Below are 18,303 nucleotides of genomic sequence, written 5' to 3'. Positions count from 1 at the left end.
CTCGGCAAATGACTACCTCCTAGAATTTGTTACACCTGTTAAGCTCTAGATACAATGCTCAGCATTTTCCCTCAGCTCCCACCGACTCTCATAACCTGCTCTTGAAGAAAAGTGCATGAGCCACTCTCCTATTATCTTTCTCCTTTTTCCGCTTTCTCTGGTGCTCTCTTTTATTCTCCTCCATTCGCCTGTGCTAATTTCAATCCAGCCTTTAATTATTCTCCTGTACCAAAGCTGTCAGTTTCCCTTTTTTGTCTCCCATTCCTTCGTTTATTTCTCTCGTTTGTTTAAATTTGCCCCGCAGCCGACAGACAGCCTACCTCTCTGCACTTCCCCTGTCAAGGGTTGTTAATCAGAGATGGAGAAAAAAAACGAGGAGAAGAGGCAGGCTAAGATTAAAGGGCCGGAGCCACTGCCTAAAGCAGAGCGGCTGCCGACTGCCATTTATTTACCGTTACACACAGTGTGAGCTTGATGGAGCACAGGAGCCCAGAGAGACGAACACACACAACATGCCGCCCCGACAACAATGACATCCCAAACAGTCCAAAAGGAGGCATCTTTATACAAACATATGGCTTTGTTTTGCTCCGTTGAGCACTTGGTTACAACCCATCTCACCTCATTACCCCTGACATGGCGACACCTACAGTATGCCTACAAGCTCAAACCCATCTTCTCTGGCAGAAAGAGACACATTAGACACAGATGTCTAAATCATTCAGGACACACCATCAGCACCAAATCTTTTGGGGAGAACTTCAAAGTATATTCTACAAGATGATGCAAAAGAGTCTGAGAAGATATGCAATGCAATACTAGAGACAGATGCATACTAATACTGGTCTCAGGTGTTACGGTGACATCAGTCTTAAACAGCTGATAACTACTGGTCAATGTTTCTGATCCTTACATAAAATTAAATAAAGAACTAGGCTTAAAACAATTTCTCAATTACTCAGTTAGCTGGTCGACAGGACATTAGTCACTAACTAATTTAATCATGGCTTATTTATTTGTCAAACCCAAATGCAACAGTTTCTGGTTCCAGGCTCTCAAACATGAGAATGTGCTGCTTTTTCTCTATTTTATATCATTGTAAATTACAGGTGTTCAGTAGAAGAATCTTTGACAATGAATGTTTACACAGAACTGACCATACTGAATCCCTATTGTCACGGACTGAATCAGTAGCTTTTAGCAGTGGAGCTCCACTTGTTAGCTCTGCTGTGATTCACTAGCCTAGAAGTCTAGACGGACCCTAGCGACAGCAAATGTATTTTGCAGCCAGAGGGGTCTAGGCCCTCTCCGTTTGGCTTGCAAGCTGGAAAAAACAAACTCTAGTCAGGCCAATCACGTTGTGTATAGAGTCGGTGGGCGGGCTTATGGCTGCTGCTGGGAACAGTGGTCTTCTGGAAGACTTGGAGTTAAGATTTTCTTTGAGAAAAGAACAAAGAACGGCACTGAAATCATTCTTAAAAAGGAACGTGTTCAGAGTTTTGCCGACCGGATACGGCAAAAGTTTAATCTATCAACTAGCATTGCGCTGGTTGGTTGTAGCGCTATCCTATTGCATGCAGAGGGAATTTGAAAGACAACCGTTTATCCCGCCCCTCAGATTGAGCCCTGCCAATGGTAACTTCCCAGACTCAACATCTTGATGTGGGTCTGGCTTGTCAAGCTAGTGATTCACATTACTTTCTCTTTAAAAGTCTACTAAAAGACAGCGAAAGCCACAGAAACGATCATAGTCTGATAACTCTGTCGCCAGTAATGGACTACCGAGCTATTAGCCCGTACAGTGCTTGTATAGGCTAGTTTTGCACTGATCGAAAAGTCACAGGTTGACCTGGCAGCAGACTGAATATACCTGTATGCTGTATGAATGGTGATGGTTGACTTACTGTTGTATGTGCTGAAGTGCATTTGAACGGTGATGCGACCGCTTAGCTAAGGAGGAAAAGTAAACAAACTACATTGCCACTATGTCTTAGCGGAGTTTATGAAATCAAAAACAACAAGAGGAAAAAAATGTGGAGGTTAAACAAATACAAGAAAAGGAAAAATCCATAATTCAACTTTCTTCTGGCTGAAACAGAATATTTGGACAAGGAACACGTGTTCTAAGGTGAAATGGACAAACAAAGACAGGCAGTGAAGACCACACTGCATACTTGAAGTTGGTAAAGAAACCCAGATTCTTGTTCTTGCCTGTTATCTTGAGCTGTCACACATTTCAGATTCTTTAAAATGATAAAATTTCCAACGAGAGGAAAGAAAAGCTGTTTTTTGGGGGGGTAAACATGCAAAGATCGCACACACACTCCCACTGATGCTCACATATCAGCACTCGTCACTGTGACAGGTTTTATATGATGTGAGAGACATGGAGGGATTTAAAAAAATGTATGATTGCTATTGTTTGAAGTTTTGATGTATGCCTATTGGGAGCTGCCATTAAAAATATTCCCCGTCTGTCAAGTCATGCAATTCTGCTATAAAAAAAAACATGTTTTTGCGAACTATGTTGTAGGTGTACAGTATTTTCTGTAATGCAAAATTAAAAAGGTCAAAAAAAAGTACATTTTTAGTGATATTTCCGAGTACTGGAGTCAGGACGTGCTTACAAACTGAAAAACTCAATAATCTTTAGGGTTGAGTGACAAAGCAAGTTTCTTAATTCTCAGCTTCGGGGGATCAGAGAGAACTTAGCTCCAGTAGCTGAGCCTCAAATGTGATCAGTAAAAATCTTAAAATCAATTATACAACTAACTGGTAAACAGTGCAGCGGCGGTAAAATTGGGTTATTACGGTCTCTTCAATTGGCAGCAGTTAAAACCCTGGCTTCTGCATTTTTCAGAGGGAGTAAAAGATGGTGAAATGGGATGAGATTAAAGCATAGATCCTGTATTACTGGATAAAAAAAATGGATGTTTAACAACTGTAAGAAGCATTACTGTAACTGCTCACTGTATTTATTCCAGTCACTGTCAAATATCAGTCCAAATTTTCTGACCACTGTGTGTGTGTCTGCAAGACTTTTGAGAAGAAGATGCCTTACACCTGTTAATACTGTCTTAATATAAAAACAATAGTTCATTGACTTTTTTGTCCACTTTGGAGCAGTGGATACAAGCTTCTGACACATTATCACCTTTTAAGTAGATAAAGCAAACTTGTGAGCAAAGCCTATTTACACATCCAGTAGATACAGAGAAATATTATTATTCATTTAGAGTGACCTGATGAATTTAAGTCCAATATTCACTTTGTTTTTGGTTTTACCAACCCCTGAGGGAAATATCTATATATTTAGCTGCTAAATGCTCAACTATGTTCACCAGCTGGTCGCTAACTGTCTGTCTGCAGATTGGGGCTGAGCAGATAGATTTGTACAAACGGTTTTTAGATTATGGGTTCTGGACTGCTGCTTAGGCAGAAAAAGAGGTCACGCTGGGCTCTGGGAAATTGTGATGGACAATTTTTTTTTACTATTTTTTGACCTTCTCTAGACAGAATGATAATTGATTGAAGGAACACAGAGAAAGTTAAAACAAAAGTGTTTAAAATGACTTAAAAGTATAGTACTTCCGAGCACTAAATCTAAGTCTCAGTCTGACTAGGGAGCTCAGATATACAGTAATGAACTGATTTTATCTTATAAAGTTGTGCAGCTGGTGACAGCAGAGTACATCATTTTGAACAAAACCATAAAGCAATAACACAGTTACAGTACAGTCAATGTCAGATAAGACAAGATAAGAGATAGGTTTCCAAGGGTGCAATAGCATTCAAGACTGATGAGCAGTGTCAATTAAAGAGCCTTACTGGATCATTTGTATGTACAGAACAAGCCATAGCATCCATTCAATATAGCAAAGGACAATCAAAGTTAAATAGCTGAATCACCATTAAAGCCGGAGCAGATTGTGCCTTTATAGTGTAAAATAAAATATAACTTTAACAAGAAAGATTTAAAACAATACACTTGTGTGATCAGAAACAAAGATGACGTTGATAAACAGAGCATCAGCATCAACAGTTACAAAAGGATGATTTTATTTACAGTGAAAAATAATTCAGCCTCAGTAATTTTTATCCACTCACTCCAATCCATCTTTGTTCATTGCTCAACACTTGACGACTGCGGACTTATTTTATTATTGTAATTCTTTCTAGTAGGAAGGGAATTGGCATCAGTGGTGAAAAAGTTGTAGTGGTGCATCCCTGAGCAATAAAAAAGAAGACAACCTCAGCTGTCTCTCCAGAGCAATTGAAGCAGAGAGAAGTATACAAGAATTGAAGAGAAAACCTTCACAGGTTCAAACTCGTTTCATCGACTGGCTTGTAAAGAGTGAGGCTAATGTATAAGGACACCTGCTGTGGATGGAGGTGTTAGCGTCTTTGGCCTGGAAACGGTGAGAAAATAGTTGCAGACTGAGTGTGGCACCTAGAGCTGTGCGACTAGAATAAAAATGGGAATATGAATAGAGATGGAGGTGGTGGTGGGGATGTACAATGAGCTGCCTGAGGAGAGAGAGGCAACTATGTGATTGGCAAAGTAAAAATAGGGAAGGATCAGGTTGTGAGAACTGTGTGCAGAAGTTCAGCTGATAAAATGAAGCGCTGCTCCTGCAATTAAGGTAATACTCCTGATTACTCGGAGCGAACAGACTCGGAGGAACAAGAAGTAGAATTGTAGGTAATTTTACCTGTCCCAGGATGGGGCCTAGTGGAGGTCCAGGGGCCGCTTGTCCTGACCTCACTATAGCCCGGATTACATTGCTGGCATCCAATTTCTTCACAGCCTTGGCTGCCTTAGAGATCTTTGACATCCTGTTCTGTCTCGAAAAGCCTTAAATCTGCCTCCAAGTCAACTGAGAATCCATCCACTGAGAAGAAAAACAGAAGAAAAAACAAATTAGCCTCTCATGAATACACAACTGCAACAAATGATTTACACGCCGGGCTCATTAAAACATCATACACTCAAATCGATACCGACACCTGCAGGGCAAAACCCGTGCCTTTTTTATTCTGCAGTGGGGGAGTAATTAAAAAAATCTTTGCCTTCGATCGGCTCAGTGAGAGCCACTTTCCTGGAGGAGTTTTGCAGTGTGGATCAGCAGCCGAGTGCTGATGCTCGCCATGTTGAAGAGCCTGAGAACTGGCAGGATTTAAACTTCTTTCCCAAAAATCATGGGGTGCATGCCAAAACACCTCCATCGCTTCACCTCTGTTTCAGAAGTGTCACCACTAAACTCCGTGTGCTGCGGCAGAGCTTCTTCTACATCAGTAGAGGTCAATAGAAGGCAGAGGAGGGATATGTAACAATATTGTGGCATCCCCGCATATGAACGCAAAGAGGGGTCAGCTCTTTCATTCCACCTTAAATGCATTTGCCAAATTAGGAGCCAATTAGTGGAGTGGGGAGAATGACTGGGGATGCAGAAACACATAAAAGCAAGCCTATAATCCTCTGCTGGAATAAAAGTGATACTGACACAGCTGTAAAAAAAAAGATCAATGACTGGAGCCAAGGGACAAATACAAGTTTTAAGGTTGAGCCTTGTGATTCAGGGGAACCCTGCATTCAATAAAAAACAAGCACTTGAGGGGAGAGAAGAGATCCAGCAATGATTCATTGTAGGCAACAGAGGGTATCCAATTAGATCAACAGAAGAGACAGTACCAAAAAGATATATGGGACCTCACGCTGCTTTAGAGCAAAAAACGGAGAGAAACTGCTCCCAAGAAAAGCTGCGATTCTATCTGGGCTGCTGATTATCCAGCAGCCGTTAAAGTGCAACCACCATTAGGCAATATTTAGGGCAATAAGGTGATACGCATACTGCAGAAAGAGTCCCAAATAGAATCCATTTAGTTTGAATTCAATAGCTGTCTTCACAATGCAAGTCTCATACACTGCTACATCTCAGAGGTCAATTTCACGCTACTCAACCAATGTGTTCAGGTACTTCATTGGAGAAAAATTGTGTTGCAGTTCAGATCAATTTTGGAGCCAGTTAGAAAATGCATAGACCAGTGTGCATTAAATCTGAAGTGAGAAAACCCACTTCTGTTATCAAACAATGACAGAAAGACTCATGAATCCTTAACTGGCAAGCTGCAGAAAAATAACTTAAAACAGCAGTTTGAGCGGGGGTTACAAAAAGTATCAACTAATATAATTACATAGTGTACGTCCAGAGAGACCAGGCTTGACTGGAGTTTTGTGACCACAAGAGAAAAAAAAAATTTGAGCCAGCATCAAATGTCGGGTTTAATTCTAATTTGGGGCAAAGGGAATAACAGTTCTGCGAGTGGGGAAATGACAACGTCATGCTTTAATGCACCGCAACTCCAATCTCTGTTGAAGTATGAATAATAAAACTGCAGTTCCCTCGCAAAATGAAATCACTCAACAGGGCCGAGCAGTGAACGCTGAAGAAGAATTGACCTACATAAGGCATCACAACTGCACCGACAGTATGTTTCTCGCAGCTGAATTAACATTAGATTCAAGAAATAAAGAAGCATTAACTGTGCAGTGGCGGGAAAGATGATTCAAGGCAGTACAATAAGCCTCAATCAGAGCTGGGTTTTGCTGTGAATAATCAAATCAAAGGTGTAGTAATTTCAAAGGAACAGACACAATTTTGAGCTGCCCTTTAGGCGGAATATTACATTCCCACAGCAATTACTGGCAACAGCGTCGCCGATAAAACGGAGTACACAGAAAGAGCAATTTGTTTGGGCCGTGTAGAGTTGCAGCGTAAAAGCGCTTTGCTGAAACATGCTTGAGAAATGACGTGCCACAAAGCCAGCACGTAAATTACTACCTAATAAGGAGGATGAGGTGAGTGATAATGAAGACCACAAATGTTGGACAATCCTCCTCCAAATTCTCCAAATTGTTGTTGCACCCAACAACTTCACTCCTATTCCTGACATTTTAAGTTTAATGTATTTCTTGTCCTTGCGATTATTCCATTAGGATTTGGCATCAAGTCTCTTGTTTATCAACTCAAGTCGTCGTTTTGGTTAATAAATCACCACCAAAATCCAAACTCTAAATATGAGCTGTTTCTTGGCCCATCTGTCTAGGAAATCTCTCCTGCTGCCTGTCAGACAAACTACATGGGATGGAAACACAACATCTTTGACAGAGGTAAACATGTCAATAAAACTGAGCACACAGGGGAAAGGCTGGAGAAAAATCCCACCTGTCATTTAAATGTGCATGAGTCTACATAAACTGTTACACCTACTTTATCATCTACTCATTATAATGTGTCGAAATTTCCTTTGGGTTTTTTATGCAACTGTAAACAGCAGCTTCTGTGGTGTGTTTCAGCATAATTAACACTGACTGTACTGTACAAGGATAAAGCTGACTTTGATTAAAGAAATTAATCAGTTTGCTATTAAAAGGTGTGTTTAATTGCACTAGTGAAGCCCACAGCTGTTTGTTGTTTAGGCTATTAGGCTCTCTTTAGTTTTCATTAAGGAGACAAGTCAAACAGTAGCCCCAACATCAATAAATACTCTAAGACTGTGATTTATTTACAGTTCAAGGTTACAGATATTGATCTTCCAAAAAATGACATTCTTGAAAAATGGAAGAAATGGTCTTTTAAAAAAAAAAAATCACTTGGGTTTTAAAGTCCCAGACCGTCCTCAATATAAAATATACCGACACTGTATCAGCCTGGAGGAAATCATGTCTTCTTCTTCTCTTTATATCTTTCATACCTTTTTACTGCAGTCGGGTGAATAAAAAGCTGAATACTAATTGATTTCTCAGTGGGATCAGGCTTTGTACCTGCAACAACACAGAATCTAATCTGATTCAATAACCTTTGTTCCACTTTATCAGTCTTCTCATCTTTATATCTCTAAATTATAACAGAGTCAGTGAAGAAAATTAAGTCAAATATTTTCTAATAACAGATTTTGCGCTGCCACATGAATTAAAGAATACAAGATTATTATCTTACCAAATGAACTCTCTGACAAAGATTCATTTGAGCGTAAATGCAGTGTAACCTGAAACTGCTTCGGTAAAGCCAGGGTACCTTTATGTGGTTGGTTTATGTTTCTCTACAGCTATTCCTTATGTCCATCCTAAAGCATCTTTGTAGGATTGGGTAGATTCGTGCCCACCAGACTACAGCTTGTACTGCTGATTTGTGCTTGCTAAGGTTGTGAATAATGTTACATTCCACATTCCATTGAGAAGTCTGAAGAAAGTCATTCTCATCCGTTTTATTTGTATCCTAAATTGCAACACTGTTTTCCCACCTGTGTGAACAGACCTTGAGACAATCCTTCCGCCCATCTCTTATCTTACTACACGTCATCTAAATGAATGGAGCGATTGTTAGAAAAGATGTATATCCTTGTGTTTCTCATTAAACAATTAGAACAGGGATCTTCAACAGGGGGTCCTCAGAGTCAATGCAGGGGGGGCTCCAAATAATTGTTAATCTTTAAAAAAATTAAAAAGTCCTAAAATGAATCCAACATATCATTAGCAAATATAAATCCCCACTGATGATAGGCTTACTGGCCTATAGGTAAGGTAGTCACTAAGATAGTCATCCACAGATACAGTTAATCCTAAGGATTCACTGTGCCACATGTATGTTTAACATTAGAGAGAGATCTCGCCACTGCTTTCACAACCAACTCACACGGGTCAAGCCAGTAGATGACAGGATTCGAACCACAAAACTTTCACAACAATGGGAAACTGTCACTTGAAATCATGTGGTCAGGGAAAAAAAAAAAGTGATAAAAGCCAAATTATTGATAATGGGAAACTTGGATGTAAGCTTATCACCGTAGTTAAAACGTTTTTGTATGAATAATGTTTAGCCACGCTATCAGTGGGATAGCGGGATGGCAATGTTGGTTGGTCGTTCCACCAATTCAGACAGAAATAACTATTGGATGGATTGCCGTGTTAATTTATACAGATATTCATGGTGCCAAGAGGATAAATCCTAATGACACTGGCGATCCCCTGATTTTTCCTCTAGCGCCACCATGAGGTTGACATTTGCCATTTTTAGTGAAATGGCTTGACAACTACGGAATGGACTGTCATTTTTGGTACAGATATTCATGCTGTAAATGAATATCACACAGTGGATTGTACCAACTTTGGCAATCCCCTTAATAATACTACTTAAAATACTTGGTGTATGACTAAATACCTGCAAAACTAATGACATTCCCATCAGCCTCAACTTTGGGGATATTTTTGCTTTTATTCTAAGGTCGACAGTAGGGAGGTGACAAGAAATGAAGGGAGAAAGAGCGGGAATAATATACAACATAGATCCCTCTCTCAAATCCTGTTGCAGTGACAATATATATTATCCGTCCTAACCCCTATGCCACTACGATACACTGTGATAAGAGGATTTTATCACCCATCCGGTGAACTGGTGCAGCACTCCTTTCTATTTTTTTATTTACTACTTTATCCCACTGTTCCCCAAGTGTTGCGATAACATGGTATTTACAGCTTAGCTGATAGTTCACAGCCCTAATTAGGATGATTTTAGTTGATATAAAACATTTACGCAAGCAAGCTTCTAAACTAGGTTATGTTTAAAATGTATAATCCATTACTTGATACATCTTTCTTGTCCTCTGGGACTAATTCTGTGAGACTAATAAGAACTGAAGTGTTCTTATTCCTGTCTCATCACTCAAAAAAAAAAAAACATTGTTTCCATCTTTTTAAAGAGATAAAAACCTGTCAGAGCCAATATCCAAACAGAAACCATGATTAGTATTCTTTTAGTATTCTTGAAATTACAAGGAAAGTGACAGAATTCATTCTTATCTTCCAACAACACTAAAACTCTTGACTCTTGTTTTATTCAACTCTTAGTGTGGCAGTCCATCTAGTGGTGGCATTCACCTTTACATTTGATGCCAGGCCTTAAACTGAGGGATTATTTCACAATAAGATAGTGGTACACTTCAGTGACCTGTGTGTCATTTCTGAGATAGCCAATGGCACCACTACAGGAACCTGCCACCAAAAAAAATGTATATAAACAGGAAGAAAGAGCCTGAAGACAAGCTGAAGTCCCTCGAGTCTAATAGAAAAAAAACACAGGCATAATACAAAAATTATAATAGCAATTTCATGTTTCTGCCCCTCTTTGCAGAAAAGTTTGAATACCATTAGAGCCACAAGACTGACCTCCTTGAATACTTAAGATGACAAAATCTCTTAACAGCACAATAAACAGCGCAGGAAGGACCTGCACTGACAGCAGGGGGATTCTGGGATACAGTTTAACTGTTATCGATGAGCCTAATGCAGTGATCAAACAGAACAAATGTACTGGGCTGTGATCATTCAGAGAGCCACATGGGACGCTCTCGATAAGATTAAAAGATAACGTCAGATATAAAGCTATAGAGACCCAGTCATGCCAATGCTGTTCAACTACATTAGTATTCTCCCCATCAAACTCGGGCTCTGGAGCTATTGATTGCTGAATGCCAAGTGCTAAAGGCCAGTCAAATAAAACGAAGAACTCAAGAAGAGTCTGAATGATCCCACAAGCCTGAAAAGGGGAACTTGCATGACCTGATTTAACCAAGACATATACATATAAACTTAAATAAATGTTTTTTAAATAGGATCTGTTGCACAAGTTTGTTGAAACTGTTCCACATTAAACATACAGTACCTTTGGAATTTCTGTACTGCAATTTCTAGTTACTAGTCTTGCATTGCCAGACCTATCTCCACAGCGCTGTGTCAGTGCTTGAGTATGGTCTGGCTACACCACGTATTTACTGGGATAGGAGGAAAAACACTCGTTTGTTTGTATTTTTTTAAACCAATCACAACCGTCCTAGGAGGCGCTAAGCCCCGATAGCAGAGATAGCGAGAGGGGAGATACCGTTCAGGCTTTATCCCAGTAATGTGCATCCATTGAGCCAGACTACTCATCAGCTGACAAACACGGCAATCTGTGATAAAATAACATTGGCCTATACAGCATATGTTGGGGCAGTGTTAGTCTTAAGGCGGTTCGATCTTTGGATCTTCACTTGTGAAAGAACAGCTTTTGGCATATCCTAATTACCACCACTGAAGTGCCATTGAGCAAGGCCCTTAACCCCTAACTGCTCACTAGTCCAGTCCCCAAAGATATTCAAATAGCTATAGGGTAAGACACAAAACAGCATAAAATCCTCCCATTCCGGAAGCTGTCCCCATCAAATGTTTGGTATTTTTACTTGGAAACTGACCTAAACAATTAATCAATTATCAAAATGGTTTTGAGAATGGTTGGAAATTGGTTTTCCTCCACACAGCCCCAACCCTAACAAATACCTCTGGTATGAACTTGAGCATCACCGGTGAGCCAATCATTTATTGGAATAACGTGTCCAGTGTGTCCACACAGTGTATTATAATCAGTTCACTTGACATTGCTGTCAAGGAATCACCGTGCAAAAATAAGACCGTTAATGAGGGCAGCAGCCGTTCTCTGCGCTGCTTTAGTGCCGACTACTGAAGCAGCTGATACATTCCCATCACTGCAGCCTGGATTCAAACCAGGACCTTGAACTTGAATAGTGATGACTCCCAGTCTAAACTCCCTGCATGCATTATCTCTGTTTAGGCTGTTTCCTTTACAGGCACCCCTGAATTACATTACTGTCTTACCGTACAAATTGGCTGTACTTGGAATACATTTAAAAAAAAGCAACAAACCACAACAATGACACATCAAATAAAGAAATGGAAAAACAGCACTCAGTTCATCTCGGATATATTTTGCAGACAGTGACAATGTTGTGGCTACATTAGCTGTCATTTTTCTTTAGTATCTGAGCATAAAGCGCAAGAAACTACAGACTGATGTGTCAAAAACAGGCTACAGTAACATTAGAATTACAATTTCCATTGCTCACCACATCATTGGACTTCTTGTGTGTTGTGGCTGATATTCAGCCGCAACACATAAACAAGCAATGCGAGGAAGAAAAGATCTGCTGTCTCTCACACACACACACACACACACACACACACACACACACCTCTCTAGGCAACATGTGGATACCCACAAGGCTCTGACATTATAAAATCCAGCCTTCAGAACTACAGCTCAGAAACTGCAAGCCAACTGTGACTGCAGCCAGAATGTGACAGTAAACCCTCTGAACTCTGAAGCCATCTGCCCCCGCCTGAGCTCTTGCTGCAGCTGGACCTCATATTCAGAATACTGGGGAGGTATGATTATATCAGCACAAGTGGGTTCCAATAACAATACCAGTATCAGAAATGCCTCTAATACTGCCTAAATGAATGAATGAAACATTTATTGCCCCGAGGGGAATTTGTTTTGCACTCAAGGGAGCCACATTACACATTAAGCACATACAACAGTAAATAACCATAAATAAACAATAGAAACCATACCAAATATCCAACAACAATGAAGACGAGGATACAGAAAACAGAACAACAACAACAACGCAGCAATGGTGGTGACATGCAATCATCAGTCCAATAGCTAAGATGACTTAATAAATAAATAAAGAATCAATAGTGCACATTATAAAATGTCTATGTGCCTGTATCTGATGCTAAAAATAAATAATTCTCTCAATTATGACTGATAGATAATAAAAAAAAGTTATATGGCATTTATTATCTGTATGTATTGGTTCATGTTTGAGCCAGGCCATACAACAATGACACCAATCATCAAGTTCTGGTATAGAAAAGTAAATAATGGTATTGGAACATCTCTGGTTAGTGAACTGGGAGATGGACACCAGATTAGCAGGGGTCAAACTAACCTGGTTGACACCAGACCCTTCTCAGAGCAAATCTCAAATTTGCCGGAAGTTCGTCAGGGTTTTCCCAGGCTAGGGTCAAACAGGAATCTGGATGAAACTAAAGTCAGATCTCTTTTTTGCAGCAAATGTGTTGTATTACAGATCTTTTAAACACCATGAGCTGAATTTTTTTTGTCACTGATGTTCTCTCAAACACGCAGAACATGTTTTTGTTCAAATGGGCCATTTTGAATGTCTTCATAAGCTTTTCATGGAACGTGGCTTCGAACCACCACGATGCCAAAAAGCAGTAAAGGCTACCAGCTTCATAATTTTTCTTCCTTTCACACCGTTTCTTGATTTGGACATTCAGATTTGCGCAAATGTCAAACACATTTTAAATAAATCTGCATGGTTCTGACAGCAGTCAACTGAGTTGTTAAGGGTGGTGGTTACAAAAATAAGGTCAAAGCCTAACTGTTGCTGTCTTTACCTACAGTTTAAAAGGTGCTCTAAGTGATGTGATGCGTTTTTTAGGCTACAACATTTTTCGTCACATACAGCAAACATCTCCTCACTATCCGCGAGCTGACTGTCCCCTGAACACACTATAAAAAAACGCGGTCTCTGTAGACAGCCCCAGAGTGATAGAGAAAGACACTATCTCTATGGCTCTGGACAGCCCATGCTCCACAAACGCCAACAAAAACAAACTGCGCTACCTGAGGCCTGTACTACGAAGTGAGATTTGGCGTTAACGAGCTAACTTCAGGTTCAACCCAGGGTTTTCTGTACTACGAAGGTGGATCACTTGTGATCGGGTTCAGTCGCCGTGGTAACTTATGCTGAACGCCTAACCTGGTCGGGAGCAGGTTAAGTTGGAGATCAGAGATCAACCGGTATAAAAGCACTGCCCACTGACCAATCAAAACTCAACTGATAACGGCGTCACCGTTCTTAGAAGATCAGCTGGAGCTCGGTTCGCGGAGAGAGAGAGAGAGGTGCGCTCATAAAAGTTAAAACATTTAGAGACCGACAACCCCGTTAACATTCCCTGATGGGTATTTTTACAAAAGATATAGATTTTCAGCGGAGGGAATTACTTATAGGCTATTTGTTGCCTTCTTTAGCCGTGTGTTGCCAATGCGCACATCGGTTTAAATTATGTTTTAATGTTTTTTTTTTTATTTTCTCTCACGATCGCGCACCACTGCCAGGGTTGCAACTGAAATAAAAGCCTAAAGCAACGACAGTTTATGGAAAGCAAAAGTGTAATTATATATGGTCAGATCTTGTGCCTGACTGATGGGGAAGTGACCAGTTTAGTCTAATGTATTGTAGTGGGTGTACTGTACTGTATATTGGCCAGAATCTGTCTTTGGGGGAGGAGGGGGGCATATCATAGTGGGGGGTCTGGGTGCCCTCCCCCAGGGAAGTTTTAAGCATCAACGACTTCATTTCCTGCATTCCGATACACTTTTATGCACCAATTTATGGTGAAATACCTCCATTGAGCCTATGTGAAGAAAAAAGCACAGATGACAATTCAAAATATATCAAACATATAATGGAAAGTATGTTGTTACGTGTCATTGGGCATTTTTAAGTGAGTATATGGAAATCCTGGAGCTTACTATCACGTAGACTACACCACTGGATATTGATAAACGTTGTGATTTAAGCATAACAGCGTCTGCTTTTTTGCCAGCTTTCCTTCCTGCGTTTTGCCTGTAAACCGTGTCTGTGTTCTTCATATTTATGTAGAATTACAGTTTGTTCTTCTTGTTTAAAAGATGCAGCTCTGGTAGATGTTTGCGATTGGTCATGGTGCGCAAACACCGCCTCTTTTATGTGAACGTGCACGTCTCTAGATTGGAAAAACCTGGGTTGACTGAACTAGTTGATAACCAGCGTCGTGACACAGGTTATGCGGGACCACGGTTGTTAGGTTAGGTGAAGCCGGATCACTGAAAGAAATCCAGGACATGTTGATCTTGATTCGTAGTACAGGCCTCTGCACCACGAACCATAACAAACAGTGTTCCAGCCAATAACTGACAAGGAAGAGTTGGTTGAGCCATCACTGCAGCAGCATTAGTCAGTAGGCTACTTCCACAATGCACGTTCATGACTCAACCAGCTCCTCCTTGTCGGTTATTGGCTGGAACACTGTTTGTTATGGTTCGTTGTGCAGATTGGCGCAGTTTGTTTTTGTTGGCGTTTGTGGAGCCTGGGCTGTCTACAGAAACCGCGTTTTTTTACAGTGGGTGTTGCATATGTGACAAAAAATGTTGTAGCCTAAAAAACGCGTCACATCACTTAAAGCACCTTAAATATTGGCATTAACGCATCCATTTAGATCACAAACAGACACATACTTCATAGATGTTCAGTTGGCCTTTACAGTCAGGTTACTGTAAGTTGATCTATACCCTCCAACCAATTATAATCACAAATGTTCCGTGGCCACACGTTCCATACTAACAAGACATATGGGCCTAGTCGTTTCTCAGGTGATCATATTTGGGACCTGTAAATAACTGCAAAGCAACTAAAGAAACAACAGGGGGTTGATGCTAGTAAGGCTATCAATATTCAGGTTAGTAAAACAATTAAGACAGGGAAGAAAAGAAAAAGATGCTGTTCATCAAGCAAACATCAGTCAAATCTAATATATGGAGAAGCCTTTGTTTCTCTAGAGTTCACCGTCAAATATAGCCTAGCAGAAGATGCTAAGGTCTTCTTTATAACATTAAATATTCAAGTCAAAATACAGAGCAATCAAAGTAAGATTCCTCAGGGAATGTTTAAGTTGAGAAATTTCAGATAATCTGCCTTTTCAAAACTGTGTGGTTGTGCTTTGATCAGATTTGATTGACAGCGGCCTGGGAACATAAGCAAACAGGCTTACGTGCAGTTTAGTGTCACAAATTATTTTCCAAAAACTGAGTGTCCCAAATGATGAGGGTCTTATTTGAGACAGGTTAAGGTTAGGGTTAAGGGTAGGGGTAGGGTAGCACAGGTGGTTTAGCAGGTTCATAATTAATTAAGGACATTGTATGGGGAATTTGGGACACTAAACTGCACGTATGCCATTTGGCAGAAGATCTGGTGTTCATGTAGTGTAGTGGAAGTTTTTCTTGTAAGCAGCAGGAGTGCGTATCAAAAACACCAGATGAAACATATAAGGACGATTTGAGGATTAAACCAAAGTTTGGTCTTTGAGTATTTATTTACATTTGCAAATGCAGAGAAAACAGTTTCACAAGTACTCATGGCACATCTGAAAGGGTCTTCTGACCATCTAGACAAAACATACGTCTATATAGTAGGAACTCACATAAAACACCCCCCCTCCAGGATAAGTTTAGCAGCTACGCAGATGAAAAAACACCACAAACAGTCACAATGACTACTACTTTTCCCCTCTGACCCTGCTTCTCTAGTTAATAGCCTAAACACCTGTTTAAAGCAAGAAACAGAAGGAGACAACAGTTCAAATGTTATGATCCCTTTCCACCCTTATCTGCCATGAAAGGAGTGACTGAGTTCTAAAAACAATAAATAACTTTCACAGAGAATAGCTTCACCTAGACTCAAGGTTTTATGATGCCAGTTGCTTCTTCTCTTGGAGTCTGAAAGTCTATTACAAAACTAAAGATTAGGAAACTCCTGTAAAGTATGTAAGAGAATCTTGTAAGATATCAAACTATAATGTTAAAATAAAATTCCCACTACAGTAGGACCCATTTTGCTCATCGAAGCCGTACGAAGTTTTTAGGGACTGCATTTCATTTCAATGGCATAACAGAAACTAATGACAAATGTGTACAGAAACATGCAGTTCATGTTCTTTCTATAATTTACATAAGTAGTTGTAAGCCTTCACTCACTCTGGCCTAACCACACAGATGTCTCCACATCTTTGCTTCCAGGTTAAGTGTAAAAACCATGCACGAGTAAGACTATTTTCTTTTTACCAAAAATACGAGATGAGTACCAATTATAAGAAAGATACAATGTGGGAAAAACATGCTTTCATCTTTAAACTACTAATAAAACACATACGCGTTTGACACCTTGTGTCCATAGTCACATTGAAAGCTACAGGCGCGTTAACTGTATGCCGAGAAACAGCTTAAACCCTTTATAACGGGTCAAAGAGGACCGTGTTAAACTCTAAAAAACGACATATACCGTAGTGTTCTCATACCTGTGACTTGTCCTGTACCTTCACGCCGTTAGCAGCATCCTTCAGGGCGCAGACATGTTGGATTACTGAACAGTTTGCTGCTGTTAATCACAAAGCTGCACCCTGCTGGAGCGGAGGAGCAGCTGCAGCAACGACTGGGTGGTGGAAACCATAGACTGTATAGAGCTGAGGTCTTGCTCAAGGACACTTCAGCAGGGTGGGTGGTTGTTGACACAGCAACTTCTACTATTTGATTAAGTAGTCTTATATTTAACCTTCAACTTTTCTTCTTTTCTTACCCCCCCCCCCCCCCCCCATTTTCATCATGAGTTTGTCATTTTGACTTCATGTTAACAAGTCATCACCTCAGGCTGGTAATACAGTAGATAGATAGCCAGATAGGCTCAACTTCTGTAAATCAAAGTGTGTTGGTTCTGTTATGTTGTTACCTGGCTACAGGAACGTCAGTGAATAAAACATGGCTTCATGTTGTTATGCTGCCTGATAATCTCTCTCCTGTGACCTGGACCAGAATAATCCTGGAATTATTTCTGTTACAGCAAGAGCATTCGAGACAGCATTTCCATTAAGGGTAATAGAAACAACACTACAACACTTTAGTCTAGTATTTTAATACATCTCACACTACACCTACAGGATTTCCCTAGGTGGACGAACTTGCTCAACTTGTCCGAAATATATTTTACCCAAATATTGCTTCAGAGAGTAGCCCGGGTTGGCTACAAGAGCAAATAAGCTGCTAGCATCAGCAACTTATTAACATCTTATACTTCTAAATTTACGATATTTATCTTTTACAGAGTCCAAACTCATTCAAATACACGAAGCCAGAAAAATAACAGAATTTTTTTTTTTCATTTAAATATTTTATTTGAAATAAATTCAAGTTATTTACATTAACAGCTTTGATAGTGGTACTGTCCACTTTGAGAGATTTAGGTGAATCGTAATTGTGGGATATTATAAAACTTAGACAGATGAATCAGAAAACAAACACTCACCACACAAAAGTGCTCAAAGTGATACAAAATATTTTAGAAAATTTAAATTATCTTACATTAAAACGTGATGGGTGAAATTCAAACTGTGTATATGAAATATTTACTTTTTACAATGAGTTTTACAATTAAGTAGTATATGCAAAGCTAGCTCCCACAAATTATGTTTCTGATTTCACACACATTTAAGTCAGGGTTTATAACTTACAAAATAAAAAAGGAAATTCAAAAAATGTTCACAGTATGTTTGAGGTAAACGCGACC

At 39.9% G+C, this 18,303-nt stretch overlaps 1 protein-coding gene across 1 annotated transcript in view; it reads right to left on the bottom strand.

The window, feature by feature from the left end:
- Positions 1-17,179, bottom strand: part of mrpl11 (mitochondrial ribosomal protein L11) — a 36,544-nt gene extending 19,365 nt beyond the window's left edge. Inside the window, exons 1-2 of the mRNA XM_031302986.2 lie at positions 17,042-17,179; positions 4,713-4,892 (exon numbers count right to left, since the gene is read on the bottom strand). Coding sequence (XP_031158846.1) covers positions 4,713-4,835 — 123 coding nt within the window. The 5' untranslated portion in view covers positions 4,836-4,892; positions 17,042-17,179. The remainder of the gene's footprint in view (positions 1-4,712; positions 4,893-17,041) is intronic.
- Positions 17,180-18,303: the final 1,124 nt, after the last annotated feature.

The sequence above is a fragment of the Sander lucioperca genome, chromosome 1, assembly GCF_008315115.2.
Source record: "Sander lucioperca isolate FBNREF2018 chromosome 1, SLUC_FBN_1.2, whole genome shotgun sequence".
Taxonomy (NCBI): Eukaryota; Metazoa; Chordata; class Actinopteri; order Perciformes; family Percidae; genus Sander; species Sander lucioperca.
This window is presented reverse-complemented; position numbering and strand designations above follow the sequence as displayed.